The 13,526-nt window shown below is 39.1% G+C and overlaps 1 protein-coding gene across 1 annotated transcript in view; it reads left to right on the forward strand.

The window, feature by feature from the left end:
• Gfral (GDNF family receptor alpha like) overlaps positions 1–13,526 on the forward strand; it is a 47,085-nt gene that overhangs the window by 16,794 nt on the left and 16,765 nt on the right. Inside the window, exons 5-6 of the mRNA XM_060386170.1 lie at positions 1,382–1,712; positions 3,434–3,684. Of these exons, the coding sequence (XP_060242153.1) occupies positions 1,382–1,712; positions 3,434–3,684 (582 nt within the window). The remainder of the gene's footprint in view (positions 1–1,381; positions 1,713–3,433; positions 3,685–13,526) is intronic.

Below are 13,526 nucleotides of genomic sequence, written 5' to 3' on the forward strand. Positions count from 1 at the left end.
CTTTTCTTTTTTCTTTATTTGGAGTCATTAATTCCAATGATACCATTGCCATTCATTTCATTAACATGGGTAGTTACTGGAAGAAAAGGCTTTAGGACCGAGAACAGATCTGGATCCAATGTGTCTGCAGTGTTTACTAGATATCCAAATGATGACCTTAAGCACTAAGTGTGAACTTTAAGTGTGATTTCATGTATGATGTATAGACATGAGATTTGGACAAACAGAAAGGACAAATTGAGAAGAAGAAATCACCCATTTATAAAATATAAGTCTATTGGACAAGTCTAGGTCACCGAAAATGTTTATGTTGTCTTAGGCCAGAATGGTAGCAGGGTCAGACGATGTCAAATTTCGAAGCTGTTGATGCAAGCGGATCAAAGCTTCTAGAAAATTTAGAAAATGGTTTAATAGTGAGAGAGTTAAAATGTTTTCTTTCTAAATAAGATGAAAAAGGAAAATAAGTACAGAGGGAATCTAACTACTCCTTTATATCATGGTAATGTATATAAACTATTATTTTTACCTACATTATAAAAACTGGATGTTATGATTTAAATGTTGTTATGAAGACTCTTAATGATATGCCAATATAAAGTAACTTGTGTAATTTAAGATTTGCACTTAAAAATTACAGCAAGACTGTGACCTTCTTTCCAACAATGATTACGAAGACAACTACTTTGCCCTTCCATTTTCTATTTATGAAATGATTCCTTTATTATTTTAAAAAATTCTTTTATGATTTTAAGAAATAATTCTCTACTAAAAGCAAAGGTTGGGTAAATTCTAAGGATGTTTTAATCATACAAGCTAAAGGATTTGAAGTCAACTGTTTTGTGTGTGCCTGTAGTGATGGCAGAGGCAGTAGCCATGTATGTTTATATATATATATATATATATATATATATATATATATATATATATATATATATTTCCATCAGAACATGAGCATCTTCATAGGCAGCGATAACTGTGTAGCACCTTTGTTAAGAATTTCCTATCCAACGCCCCTCCCCCAATTCACTGTGACAGAGCTAGAATGATTTTTGACTGGAGACAGTGACTTCACAATAGTTACATAGTTCATTTCTTTTTCTGAAGATTTAATGCTTGATTTTGAGAAAGTTTAAGTCAGGGATGTCTCCCCCCTCAAAGCTCCACTTTGGTCCGATCCATTTCCCACCCGTCTGGATCACAATATGCATATAGTATTAATGAAAGATGATTCAAACACGGGGCCATCAAGCCTTTAAAGAAATCGTAGGCCCTGGTACGCTTTTGTACTCAGCCTGTAGAATTATCATAGTTTGGTTTACAGGTTCTACACGTACAATCTTAGGCTTATTTCTCTATGACCTGGGCATTTCATTGCTTTCAGGATTCAAACAGATGCAGTCTTGTTTGGAAGTGACAGAGGCATGTGTAGGGGATGTGGTTTGTAATGCACAGTTGGCCCTTTACCTTAAAGCATGCTCAGCAAATGGAAATCTGTGCGATGTGAAACACTGCCAAGCAGCCATACGGTTCTTCTATCAAAACGTGCCTTTTAACACTGCCCAGATGTTGGCCTTTTGTGACTGTGCTCAATCTGATATACCCTGTCAGCAGTCCAGAGAAACTCTTCACAGCAAGCCGTGTGCACTGAATGCAGTTCCGCCCCCCACTTGCCTCAGTGTAATTCACACTTGCCGAAATGATGAAGTATGCAGGTGAGTAAAAACACACATACCTTGCTTTCTTATTTCGGCACCTTATTCATTATAGTCCAACCTTAACATTTGATCTCCTTCCATTACTGGAGTTCCCACCATCATCGGAAATGGTGTAAATAAAGCCAGACAATTCACATTCGGAATCTGTGGTGCATGTGTGGTATCCCTTTTGAAATTCAAATGTAAACTGCAGAGCAGGATTTTAGAATAATAATAGTAATAATAAAAACCCCACTATGTTGAACTGTGATGACCTGTGTATCTTCTTCTTAGAGATAATATTTGTTGTGTGTGTGCACGAACACACAAACACACACACACACACACATACGTACGCACTCACGCCCGCCCACATGCATACAGACAACAATGTCCACAAGCTGGTTCTCTTCTTCCACTATGTGGGTCTTATGGTTTGAACCGTTTGTTAGGCTTTTTGACATTGCCTTTCTCCTATCTCGGTCTACAATCAACTTTTTCCCACGGGTGTTATTACAGAATCTTTGTTGTTGTTTGGTTTGGTTTATTTTAGATAAGATTGTTCTCTGTATACCAGGCTGACTTTAAATTCACCATCCTCCTGCCTGAGCCCCCTGAGTACTGGGTTCACGGGCTGAACCACTACAGCTGAGCTGAACTGTTGTGCTGAAAAAGCCTGTTAATTTTGGCAAAGCAGCTCTTCAAACTCCAGAATCAATGCTTTCTTTCTCAAGCTGTGGATGAGGAAGAACAGGGTGGTCTGAGTGTGGCCTGGACATCCCCTGCACGCTTGTCTGCCCATGACATCACCAATGTCCTTCTCCCTTTTCCCATCTTCCCATTGTCTGCTATTGTCTCAGGGTTTCTATTGCTGCAAGTAAACACTATGACCAAAAAACAAGTTGGGAAAAAAAAAAGGGGGGTTATTCAACTGATACTTCCGTATTGCAGTTTGTCACCAAAGGAAGACAGGAAAAGAATCCAAACAGGGCAGGAACTTGGAAGCAGAGCTGATGCAGAGGCCTCGAGGGGTGCTGCTTACTGGCTTACTGTCCATGGCTTGCTCAGCCTGATTTCTTATAGAACTCAGGACCACCAGCCCAGAGATGACACCACCTACCATGGGCTGAGCCCTCCCCCGCATTGATCACTAATTGAGAAAATGCCTTCTGGCTGGATTCTTTGGAGGCATTTCCTCAACTGAGGTTCCTTTGTCTCTGGTGAGTCTAGCTTGTGTCGAGTTGATGCACGAGACCAGCCAGTACAGCCATGGAGGAAAGAAAAGCTAGTTGCTCAGTCAAGCTAGTTGTTATTTGCTCATTCAGCATACACAAATCAAGTGCCTATCGGGGCATCAGTTAGTAATTAATGTCTGTCCTGCTTGTTTATTCTGTCAAAGAAGACAGTTAATAAGAAAATGTATACCATATACAGTAATGAGTCATTCTCAGATTAAAAGGGTTTTGGGGAAGGAAAATGATTCAGTCTAGTGGTCTGGATCAAATCTGTTTTCTCAGACAGTTAAAAAAAAATTAAAAGTCAGGGAAAATCTTGAGTTCAACAGGTAGCAGCCAAGAAACCCCAAGCACTGTAGACAGAAATCTTTAAAGAAAGGTGTTTATGGGGGATGATGAAACACACATATGGGACAGACACATAGAAAAAGAGCCTTTGCCAAGCGGGGCACACACTCGGCAAGCAGAAACAGGCTAACTCCAGTTTTTCACTCTTTCTTCTAGGACCCGCTACAGAAGGTTCCAGACGGAATGCTGGCCCCACCTGACTGGAAGGTGCCAGGAAGATGAGACTTGCATTAGCACGCTGGGCAAGCGAGACCTTACCTGCTCCGGAAGTGACAGCTGCAGGGCTGCCTACCTGGGAATCTTTGGGACAGTCCTTCAAGTGCCCTGTGCTTGCAGGGGTACCACACAGAACGAAGAACCTCTGTGCCTCGTTTTCCAGCACATGCTTCATAGAAAATCATGTTTCAGTAAGTTATCCAATCAGAAGATTGTCTATGTATCTACCTACCTACATGTCTATCTTGTTTTCCACAATACAAAGAAAAAAAAAAGGTTATTTAGCCAATCTCCACCAAAAATAGTCATGAAGACAATTTGCATTCTTTAGTCTGGTTATGTTCTATTTTACCTTTTTTCCCTGTTTATCAGAAAGTGATACACTTTTTAAACTGATAGGCTGCTATAGTGATAATAATTTATTGATTTTAGTAATAAAAGCATAAAAGGTTTCATTTACATGCTGAACATATCAATTGTTCATTGTTATGTACCAACAAACCAGCTCCAAACATTCTCTTAAAATCATTAACCGATGATCCACTTAGCTGTACAGTTTTAGCCACTGGCTTTGAGTGCATCCTACCGACACTTTTGTCTGGATTCGCTCTTGCGTCGGACTCAGACCTGGCCGCTCTACCGAGGCTGGATTGACCAGGTTGGTATTTAGCATGCACAGTTGGCTGGTGCAGCCTAATTCTCCTTTGGGGTCTTCTTTGGCAATACAGAGTGGACTCTTACATGCGGCAGAATTCCTAGTGACTAAGACCAGATGTACAGGTATCTTTCAAGTATCTCCTCCTGTCATATGTGTGAATATGCCAGCGAACAAGGTGAGTCACGTGAGAAGTCACATGGCAATCTTGAGGTGACTGTGGAAGCAAACAAAACAAGGATGTGGAGAGCCAAGAGGGGCTCACCAGGGTTTATTGATTTTAAAATTTAGGAGGTAAACTGGCCTGCCCCTGAAGTAGAGATTTCCTTTGATTTATTTTTCTCTCCACTTGGGTTTTATCAAATCTGCTGGTCAACCTCTAGTAATCAGATGGAAATATAGTTTTTAAAGTTAACCTTTAATTTAGGGGAAAGAAAATGGAAATTTAGGCCCTGGGCTTATTTAGGCTTACGTGCTGAAATCACTGTCTTGAGATTATCAGACTGTTTTGTAAAACAGCTCACAGGACAGAGGAGCTTAGGGCCTCACCTCCTGTGTGTTTCTGCCTGCTACCATTCCCCCTTTGCCAGTGATGGGCATTTTCCAGAGCCAGTTATCCCTGCTTGGAGCCCTTAGCCTTACTCCCATCCCATCCAAAGAAGTTGCCTATGTTCATTGTTTCAGTTCCTTTCCTTCTTACACACTGATCCATGCACCGGAGTGTGGTGTCTGAGCATAGATCAGTGCATAAAGTGGCCTGCTTTTCCCTTGGTTATCCACCACATCCGTACCAACACTGAAGAAATTCTAATCATCTTCAGACATCTTTAGACTTCAAGCCAACTTCAAGAAGAGTTTACTTTTTTTGGTTAGTTTTTTTTTTTTTTTAAATTGCAGTACTCTGTCCTTCCATACCTTGATTTGTATTCTTCTGATAATTTTCCAACGTTTGTCTTGTAGGCTTATCCAATTATACGGTTTATAAAGCTCAGATATGGGTCTCTACTAATTCTGCTAATGCAAGTCTGTATTCTCCTACATATCAGCTCCGTGCCAGGTGGTATAACGAGCAACAGAAGCTTCACACAGGATGTGTTCTCTTCACTGCAACGTAAAATGCATCAGCGTTTAAAATGGCCACCTAAAAAAGACTGGCACTTTCCAATAGGTACATCTGATTTAGCGAAAGGTCTGAAGGTCCTTGTCACTTAGCCTCGGAACGGAGAAAGGATGTTTAGTATATAGGCTAACCACACCGGAGTGTTGATTGTCTGAGAGTGACAGCAGTGCATGTCTCTTATACACACCAGACAACACTCACGTGACTGTACCTACCTTCCCAAAGGCTGGGCGTTGTAGTCTAAGCTTGCACCGGAAGGAAGAACACTAGGATTATCAACCAACACCCACACAGTCGCTATTGTTTGTTTAACCTTTAACAAACACAAGCTCACTCTTGAGAACACACATAGAAGATATTTATCCCTTTCCTAAGAACACATCTCAAAATTTTCTCAATTTCCATCCTACCACTAGCTTGAAGGTGATTTTATGATAGGCAATCCATCCAGATGTCATGCCTTAGAATAAGGAAAAAAAAAAAAAACTGAAATAAAAAGACCGTTCACTGAGATCCAATTTACCCCAAACATCAAACACCAGCACACACACACAGACAGAGAAAGAGAGAGAGAAGTCATTACCTAGTATACAATAATGAGAACCAGCTATAGGAACCTCATTGCAGTGTAGATTCACTAACTCACACCATAGATCATGAATCTATAGAGAACAACCTCACCTTTCTTCCATTTGGTCTTCTACAAGGTTCTTCTTGGCCTGGCGTTTTACTAGATCCCTATCTTAGTTGTTTGGAGTAGTAATCCTTCTTTGATGACTGTGGAGGGCACACAGGCCAGATTCAGTTTATTCATTTTGAGGGATAAGGTAAAATTTGAAAATCACATGGTTTTGGTTTTTGTTGTTATCGTTGTTTTACAACCCAACTAGTAGTTCCTTTGGGAATATAATCTCTTAAGCATTTATTAATTTTCTAATCTGCTTTTAGTTAGCTTCATCTGCCAACATATATTTTTTAAAAAAGTTATTTTATTTAAATTGCGTTCCTACATCTGCTTTATTTATGACTTCCTTACATCCAGAACTTTCTTATTTATGATTTAAGATAGTCTAAACAGTAGGCTTGAGTGGAAAGGTTACCCTAAATCCTCAGCCATGTAGCCCTGTCATTTTGACTGGGCTTTTGTAGTTGAAAGGATGTGAGCCTGCTGGATCTTACCTCTTACCCTTGGGGGACCTACAGCTAACTTTTTTCAGCACTAGCTCACATTTTAATCCCTCTCATCTCTGTCTGAAAAACTAATGCGTTCCCACTTCAAGTCAGCAGCCATTCTCATTGGAAAACTTTACACAATGCTAGTGTAGAATAATCAGTTTCTGATGTTGTTTATGCTGTTTAGTAAAACCACCTCATCTGAACTATGGCTTGTTTGGATGTTTGATCTCCTTTTCTGTTGTACAGGATTACTGGCCTCTGTAGAACATGAAGTCTAGCTTCCTTTCCAGACTCCAACAGGCATTTCCCAGCTACCTGACTGCTGCCTGTTCCTGTGTATGTCAGTTTTATACACTGGCAACACCACACTTCAACACACACATTTTTATACAGGTATCTATAGGACTAGCTCCTTTGACTAATGACATCAAATGTCTTAGAGTGATACAAGATTTAATTCCTCACCAACATAAGCAGTTGGGATGGGAATTGAAGATTATTAAAATTCAGTTGTCAGAGAGCTATTTAGTGATTCCATGTTCTCCTGGGTGAATTCTCTTCTGAGTCCATAGACTCAGAGTCTATCCAGACTCAGTCCATGAGACCCATCCAACACATCCATGTTAATAAAGAATGCAAAATTTGCTGTAGAAACTTTGATGGGTCAGTCCTAACTGTCTTACACATCACATCCACTTTGACTTACCTGTGAGGGAAGCTGGGGAACACAGTTCACTTCTGTACCTGTTAGAAAGAAAAATGAATTCGGCATATTTCTAGACAATCTCTGCCACTATATCATATCAAAATATATAAAGCAATTTCTCCCTAATATTGATCCAATTTATTGATCATTATGCTGAGAAGCACAAATTCATATCTGAAGATGTCTATCACATTTAGAAGAAGACAAAGCATAGAGCAATGGAATGTGGATAGTAGTCTATCTGAGACCACTTTTGAAGAACAGCAGAAGCCAATGGTCTGTGCAAACGTGTCATATGTAGTTTTCTTCTAATTTGTTGAACTAAAGCTTTCTCCTTTTGAATCTCTCTGCAATGCTTTGCAAATATATCATGAGACTATATCATAGGAGAAAAAAAGCAAAGCATTTATCCTTGGAATTCTGCCCCTCTTTTCTGTACGGATCATGATTTCTGGAACTCTTAAATATGTGCACGTACAAATGTTGAATGGAGCCCTGTCCTGGTTAGTTTTTGTCAACTTAACATAAGCCAGAGTCCTCTGGAAACCTCAGTTGAGAAAATGCCTCTATCACATCGGCCTATAGGCAAGTCTGTGAAGCATTTTCTTTATTTTGTTTTGCTTGTTTCTTTTTGTTTTTTTTTTAAGTGTTTATTTTTTAATTACAGTTTATTCACTTTGTATCCTAGCTATAGCCCCCTCCCAATCCCACCCTTTCTCCCTCATCTCCTCCCATGTCCCTCCCCAATTCCACTGATAGGGGCGGTCCTCCTCCCCTTCCATCTGACCCTAGCCTATCAGGTCTCATCAGGACTGGCTGCATTGTCTTCCTCTGTGGCCTGATAAGGCTGCTTTCCCCTCAGGGGGAGGTGATCAAAGAGCCAGCTACTGAGTTCATGTCAGAGACAGTCCCTGTTCCCATTACTAGGGAACCCACTTGCAGACTGAGCTGCCACGGACTACTTGATTAGTGATTGATGGGCAGGTTGACGCGACTGTGGCAACCCTCTGAGCAGTTGGTCGTGGGTTGTATAAAGAAGCAAGCTGAGAAGCCATGAGAAACAAGCCGGTGAAAAGCTTTTGTTATGGCTTATTCCCGTGCTCCTGCTTGAGTTCCTGTCCTGACTTCTCTCAGAGACAAACTTTAGTAGAGGCATATAAGTCCAACAGCTCTTTCTTTCCCAAATTTGTTTGGGTCATGGCCTTTATCACAATAGATAGCAAACTTGTTTCATGTTCACATTTGATCACATAAGACAAATTTTACTGGAGAGAGAAGGAGGCAAAGGCATGGATACAAGGCAAAGCACTGTCAGGTTGCTGCTCAATGAAGACACAACTAGTGTTCTCTAGGAAGTGTTCTGATTGTAAAGAGGAAAGAAGAACCTGTACTCCGTATCCAAAGTAAATATAAATTTCAGCTGCAAGGTATCCCCGACTCCTTTGAGACAGAGCAATCAGTTTAGTGCCAACCTGCCAAAGTAGGGACTATCTACAGGTCTCTGTAGATGGAAGACTTGCCACTCATCATTAGAAGGACCTTGGCCAGTCTTAGGGAAAGAAAACCCATTTGTCATACCCAGCAATAACTCCAATCCTTCCTGCTATCGCAATGCATTTCATTGCATGGACATAGGGAGGTGGAAAAGAGAGCCTGGAGAATTACATTGTATAAGCCATAAACTCCACGTTGGTCTGAGGGCACTCTGTGTGTCTCCCATAAAAATCTGCACTCATTTTACCCCTAGCATGGTCCTTCCATGTGCCACTCTCCCCTCTCTTCTATATTTACAAATTTCCATTCTTGCTCCCTTCATCTCATTGACCTAGAAGTCAACCACTGACTTTGAGTCTTATTTGTAGCCACTTCTCTTTCAAAACAGAGCAAAACTGAATACCACGCATACACTGTCGGCAATGAGGGCTTCTCCTTCACATTGCTCTCTAGAGCCACCTCTCTGGTGTGTGGAAGATGTCCATGAATAGTGAGCCCTGGCGCATTACTACACTCTTTTTTCCTAGAATCAGGCAACTAACTGTTCTGATGATATCCAGCAGATATATTTCAAATGGCAAGCAGGCTTGGTGTGTGGCATGACCTTGTTCTATAACACAAGAGGCGTGTCCTGAAGCTATCCCAGGGGAGCCTACCAGACACCCTGTATGCCATCCTGAGAATAAATTCTGTGTATCGGGTGATCATCATATAGTAAGTAACTCGTGCCTTCTAAATACACTACTTTAACAACTATCATTTGGGGTTTGAATTTAAAACTAGCCCATTAGTTGGGCTTCTGGTGTTATTTTTTTCATATCTTACAAAGACTATATGCATTTTCAAGATTGTTTATTAATTGTTCACAAAAACTACTTGGTTCCTTCAATTTTATTTGTAATCATTATGCTGTTATCAATGAAGACCCTAATTCCAAGCCAAAGGAAATTAATTGACATTGAATTTTTGGTTCTCAAACTTGAATCAACCCCAGAAATCTACACAATTCCCTATCTAAAGCCACCTTCCCCACCAAATGACTCTAATTGTAGCTAAATTTGGAAGCCACTGCTCTTACCCACATGTGGAAAATTCAGTTGCCAGTGTCAGGTCCAAGAGCCTCCTTCTCTATGTACTTTTGTGTGGGAATAGGCAAGACTGCCAAGAGCTAGTCCACACAGCATCTCACGCAGCACATTTTACCTAATCCTCCCAAACAACGATGGCTACACAGTAGTCATTCTAAACAGAAAACGAAAATAGTGAATCAATAAAGCTACACAGAAGAGGAAACAAAACAGTATATATTCATCATTGGTGGCAGCATTGTCTTTGAATGCAATCAATTTTTTCCCTTGTTTGAATTCTTCTAATTAAGAGCCTTGATCTTTAATGTTTTGTCTTAAGCCAAATTTTTTTCAATTCAAATGTTGAAACAAAAGAATCAGAATTTAAATGCAGGCTGTAGCGCTTCACTGTAATGCAAACACTGTATTTATTTCCTAACACTGTTCTTTCATGCTGATCTACCTTTCTAAGTTCTGAAGAGTAAGTGTCTATGTCAAGCCAATACTTGGACTCATGTCAGCACTGCAAATAAACCACTATCCCAACATGCTTTTGTTCTTAAATGTGTACGTCACCTAAGCTGCCTACGTTTTGACTATATCCACCCAAACATATAAAGATGGAAGATTGTTTCCAGTAGATTTCTACATCCAGCTGACTTTCATGAAATACTGTGTGCTTATATATTAAGGAGAGACATAGTCTTAAGAAAATGACCTTTCTGGCCATTTCATGCTCTAGCATTTAATTTCATTTTATAGCCCCATTTCATCTGTCTATTCATGACTCCCCATAGATATCAAGATGCTAGTAAAAGTTTTATTTATCATGTTTGTGTGCATTCAATGGATATATGATTTACTCTTTCCTGACAGTGTTTGTCTGACTCTTTCCCAGGGAAGGTCTGGATCTAGAAGCTCACTCCATCAGTCAGTACATGCATAGACAGTCTTTGAAACCCACCCATGGTTATGAGATGGCGTGTAACACATCATTGCGTATTTTTCTGTACTGCATAAAAATATGTTCATTTTAAGGAAGATAATTTAAAAACTGTGAAGATGAGTTAATGAGAGCTCAAGCTCATCTTTTAAAATACTTATTAATTCTTAGTGTCATGAAATCACTGCTTGGCTGAGAAGGAGAATTAGACACTATAAATAAAATAATGAGCAAAGTGAACTGTGAAAGACATTCCCATTGCAATTCCGTCTGTCTCTTTCTCCCTCCCTCTCTCACATACATATTCGTACACAACCACACACACACACACACACACACACGACTTATTTCTTATAGCCAAATCATAAGGCAGTGTTCCAGGAACTTTATGTTAAGTTCTGTCTTTAAATAAACCATTTGAACTAGCCAAAACCACTGACTTTTTCTTGGTGTCTACACAAAACTTTAATTCAAGTTTAGTTTCCTTCAAATTCAGTCCAGGTGCTAAAATAGTCTTCTGGTTTTCAAGGGACATTCAACAGACTTTCACTAGTCTATATTCATATTTATTACGTAATCTCTAAGCATTCAAATATGTTGTATCTTCTAGATTAAAGCAGCTCCATTGTGAATTTGTAGGTTATCAAATTCATAGACACTCACTTATAAATTTATGTTTTTCCCTTTAGAACTCTGTGATTAGTCCTCTAGGATCTTGTTTTTCATTATTTGAAAAGGCTTTTATGATTTTTTTTAAGAGATCAAGCATGTGTATTTTAAGTTAGCAATAAAAAGAATAATAAAAACAAACAAACCATTTCTTTAAAATGAGTTCAGTTACAAATTGATGTAAAAACGTATAACCATGGTAAATTCTGTAAGTTTTGCCATTTATGTATTTTAATTTATAGACTTAGAAATCCAAATGTTTCTTTGGGCTTGGATCTCGGGAGAAAACCAGTGTTTTTGACTTTTATTAGCTTTTAAACCTAAAATAGAAACAGAGACCCTTCTTCTACTTTCTTTCTTTTCAGGCCAACTCTTACATGTGGATTAAAAACCACTATCAACACAAACAACCTTCATGTTTGAATGTCATTTTTGGAAATTAATAGACTCTAGTGCACAGTGTGGCTTTGTAAAGGCAACACAACACCAAAATGTCTGCAATGGCCACAATCTTCATCATCTCTACCACAAAACCTTATCACAAAAATTACATAGTTAACTCATGGGCAGTATCTGGAACTCAGTGAACAGTGACTCTGTAAACTTGAGAAAGATGGAAAGCCACAGAATCCTAGGCTTGGCACTGTCATAATAATATTATAGGAAGTCAATATTTTTGGCAAAACCTAAGTGGCTTCTTAAATACAGTGTTACAGTTAAGCAAAGGTAGGTCATGTGTTCAACTAGGGATAAACAGACATACATTATTGTGTACAAAATTATCTTCTATAATGTTAAGGGTTTTTTTTTTCTGAGACAAGGAACACTAAATCTTCTTTAGAAAATCCCAAGCTGGCCTCATAGGCTGAAAAATTTTTTTTTGCATCCATCTTCCAAATATTGTCACCAGGGACAGCTTTTTATTTTCTTAAACTATCTAAAAAGTGTCAATTACTTTTTAAATTTTTGTCTTAGGCCTCTAGGTGGTGTTCCAAGTACTATATTGAAAAGGGGTGGGAAGGGAGGGCAGCTCTGTCTTATTTCTGATTTTAATGGAATTACTTCTAGATTTTCTCCATTTAGGGTAATGCTGCCTGTGAGTTTTTACTTCATATGCAGTCTTTACTATACATTTATTGATTTGTTTAAGTCAAACCATCCCTGAGTCTCAAAATAAAGTCAACATGATTGGTGTAGGTGACTATGATGGTTAGTTTTGTCACTTTGACACAAACTAGAACCATTTGGGAAGAGGGGAACTTAAAGGAGAAGATGCTTCCACCAGATCGGATGCAAGCCTGTGGAGCATTGACTTGACTGAGGCTTGATGCCAGAGGGCCCAGTCCTCTCTGTGTGGAGCTAGCATAGGCAGACAGTCCCGGGTTGTATGAACACCAAGATGAGAGAACCACTGGAAAGATGCCAGGAAGCAGATTTCCTCGATGGTCAGTTCCTGTCTCTAGGTTCCTGGCCTGACTTCCTTTCATAAAGGACAGTAACCCATACGGTGAAATAAACTTTTTCCTCCTCAGCTTGCTCTGATTTTGTCACGTTTATTGGAGCAATATGAAAGCATTGATATTCACCAGGGATGAATTGGTCTATTCTATTTCTTTGTTGTATCTTTACCTGTCTTTGTCTTTGGACTCTTTTGCAGCTTTATGGAAGATGTTTAGAAGTGATCCCTTCACTTCTAATTTCTGAATAATTTGAGAAGCATTGGTTTTAGTTCTTTGAAAGATTGCTGAAATTCTGTTCTCAAGCCATGTGATCCTGGGCTTTTTCTCTTTTTCTGAAAATTTTTAAATTACTGTTTCCATATCCTTAGTTTTATGATCTGTTCAAGTTGTTTGTCTCCTCTTGGCTTAATTTTGATGGTTCAGATGTATCCAGAAATCTACTGATAATTTTTAGGCTTTTCAACTTAATCTGTTATATACGTTTTCAAGCCTAAGTATTCCATTCTCTTGTGATTTTCTTTGGTCCCTGATATAATGCTCCCCTACCAATCTATACTTTTATTAATTTGGGTTTTTCTTTCTTTTTTAAATTAATTTGGCTAAGGGTCTGCTAATCTTATTTATCTTTTCATAGAACTAGCTCTTAATTTCATTGGTTCTTTGACTTATTTTGATGTTGCTGTTGTTCCATATTTTATTGATCATTTTGCCCTGGTTTTATGTCTTCCTCTCTACTGATTTGG

This window comes from Meriones unguiculatus, chromosome 6, assembly GCF_030254825.1.
Source record: "Meriones unguiculatus strain TT.TT164.6M chromosome 6, Bangor_MerUng_6.1, whole genome shotgun sequence".
Taxonomy (NCBI): domain Eukaryota; kingdom Metazoa; phylum Chordata; class Mammalia; order Rodentia; family Muridae; genus Meriones; species Meriones unguiculatus.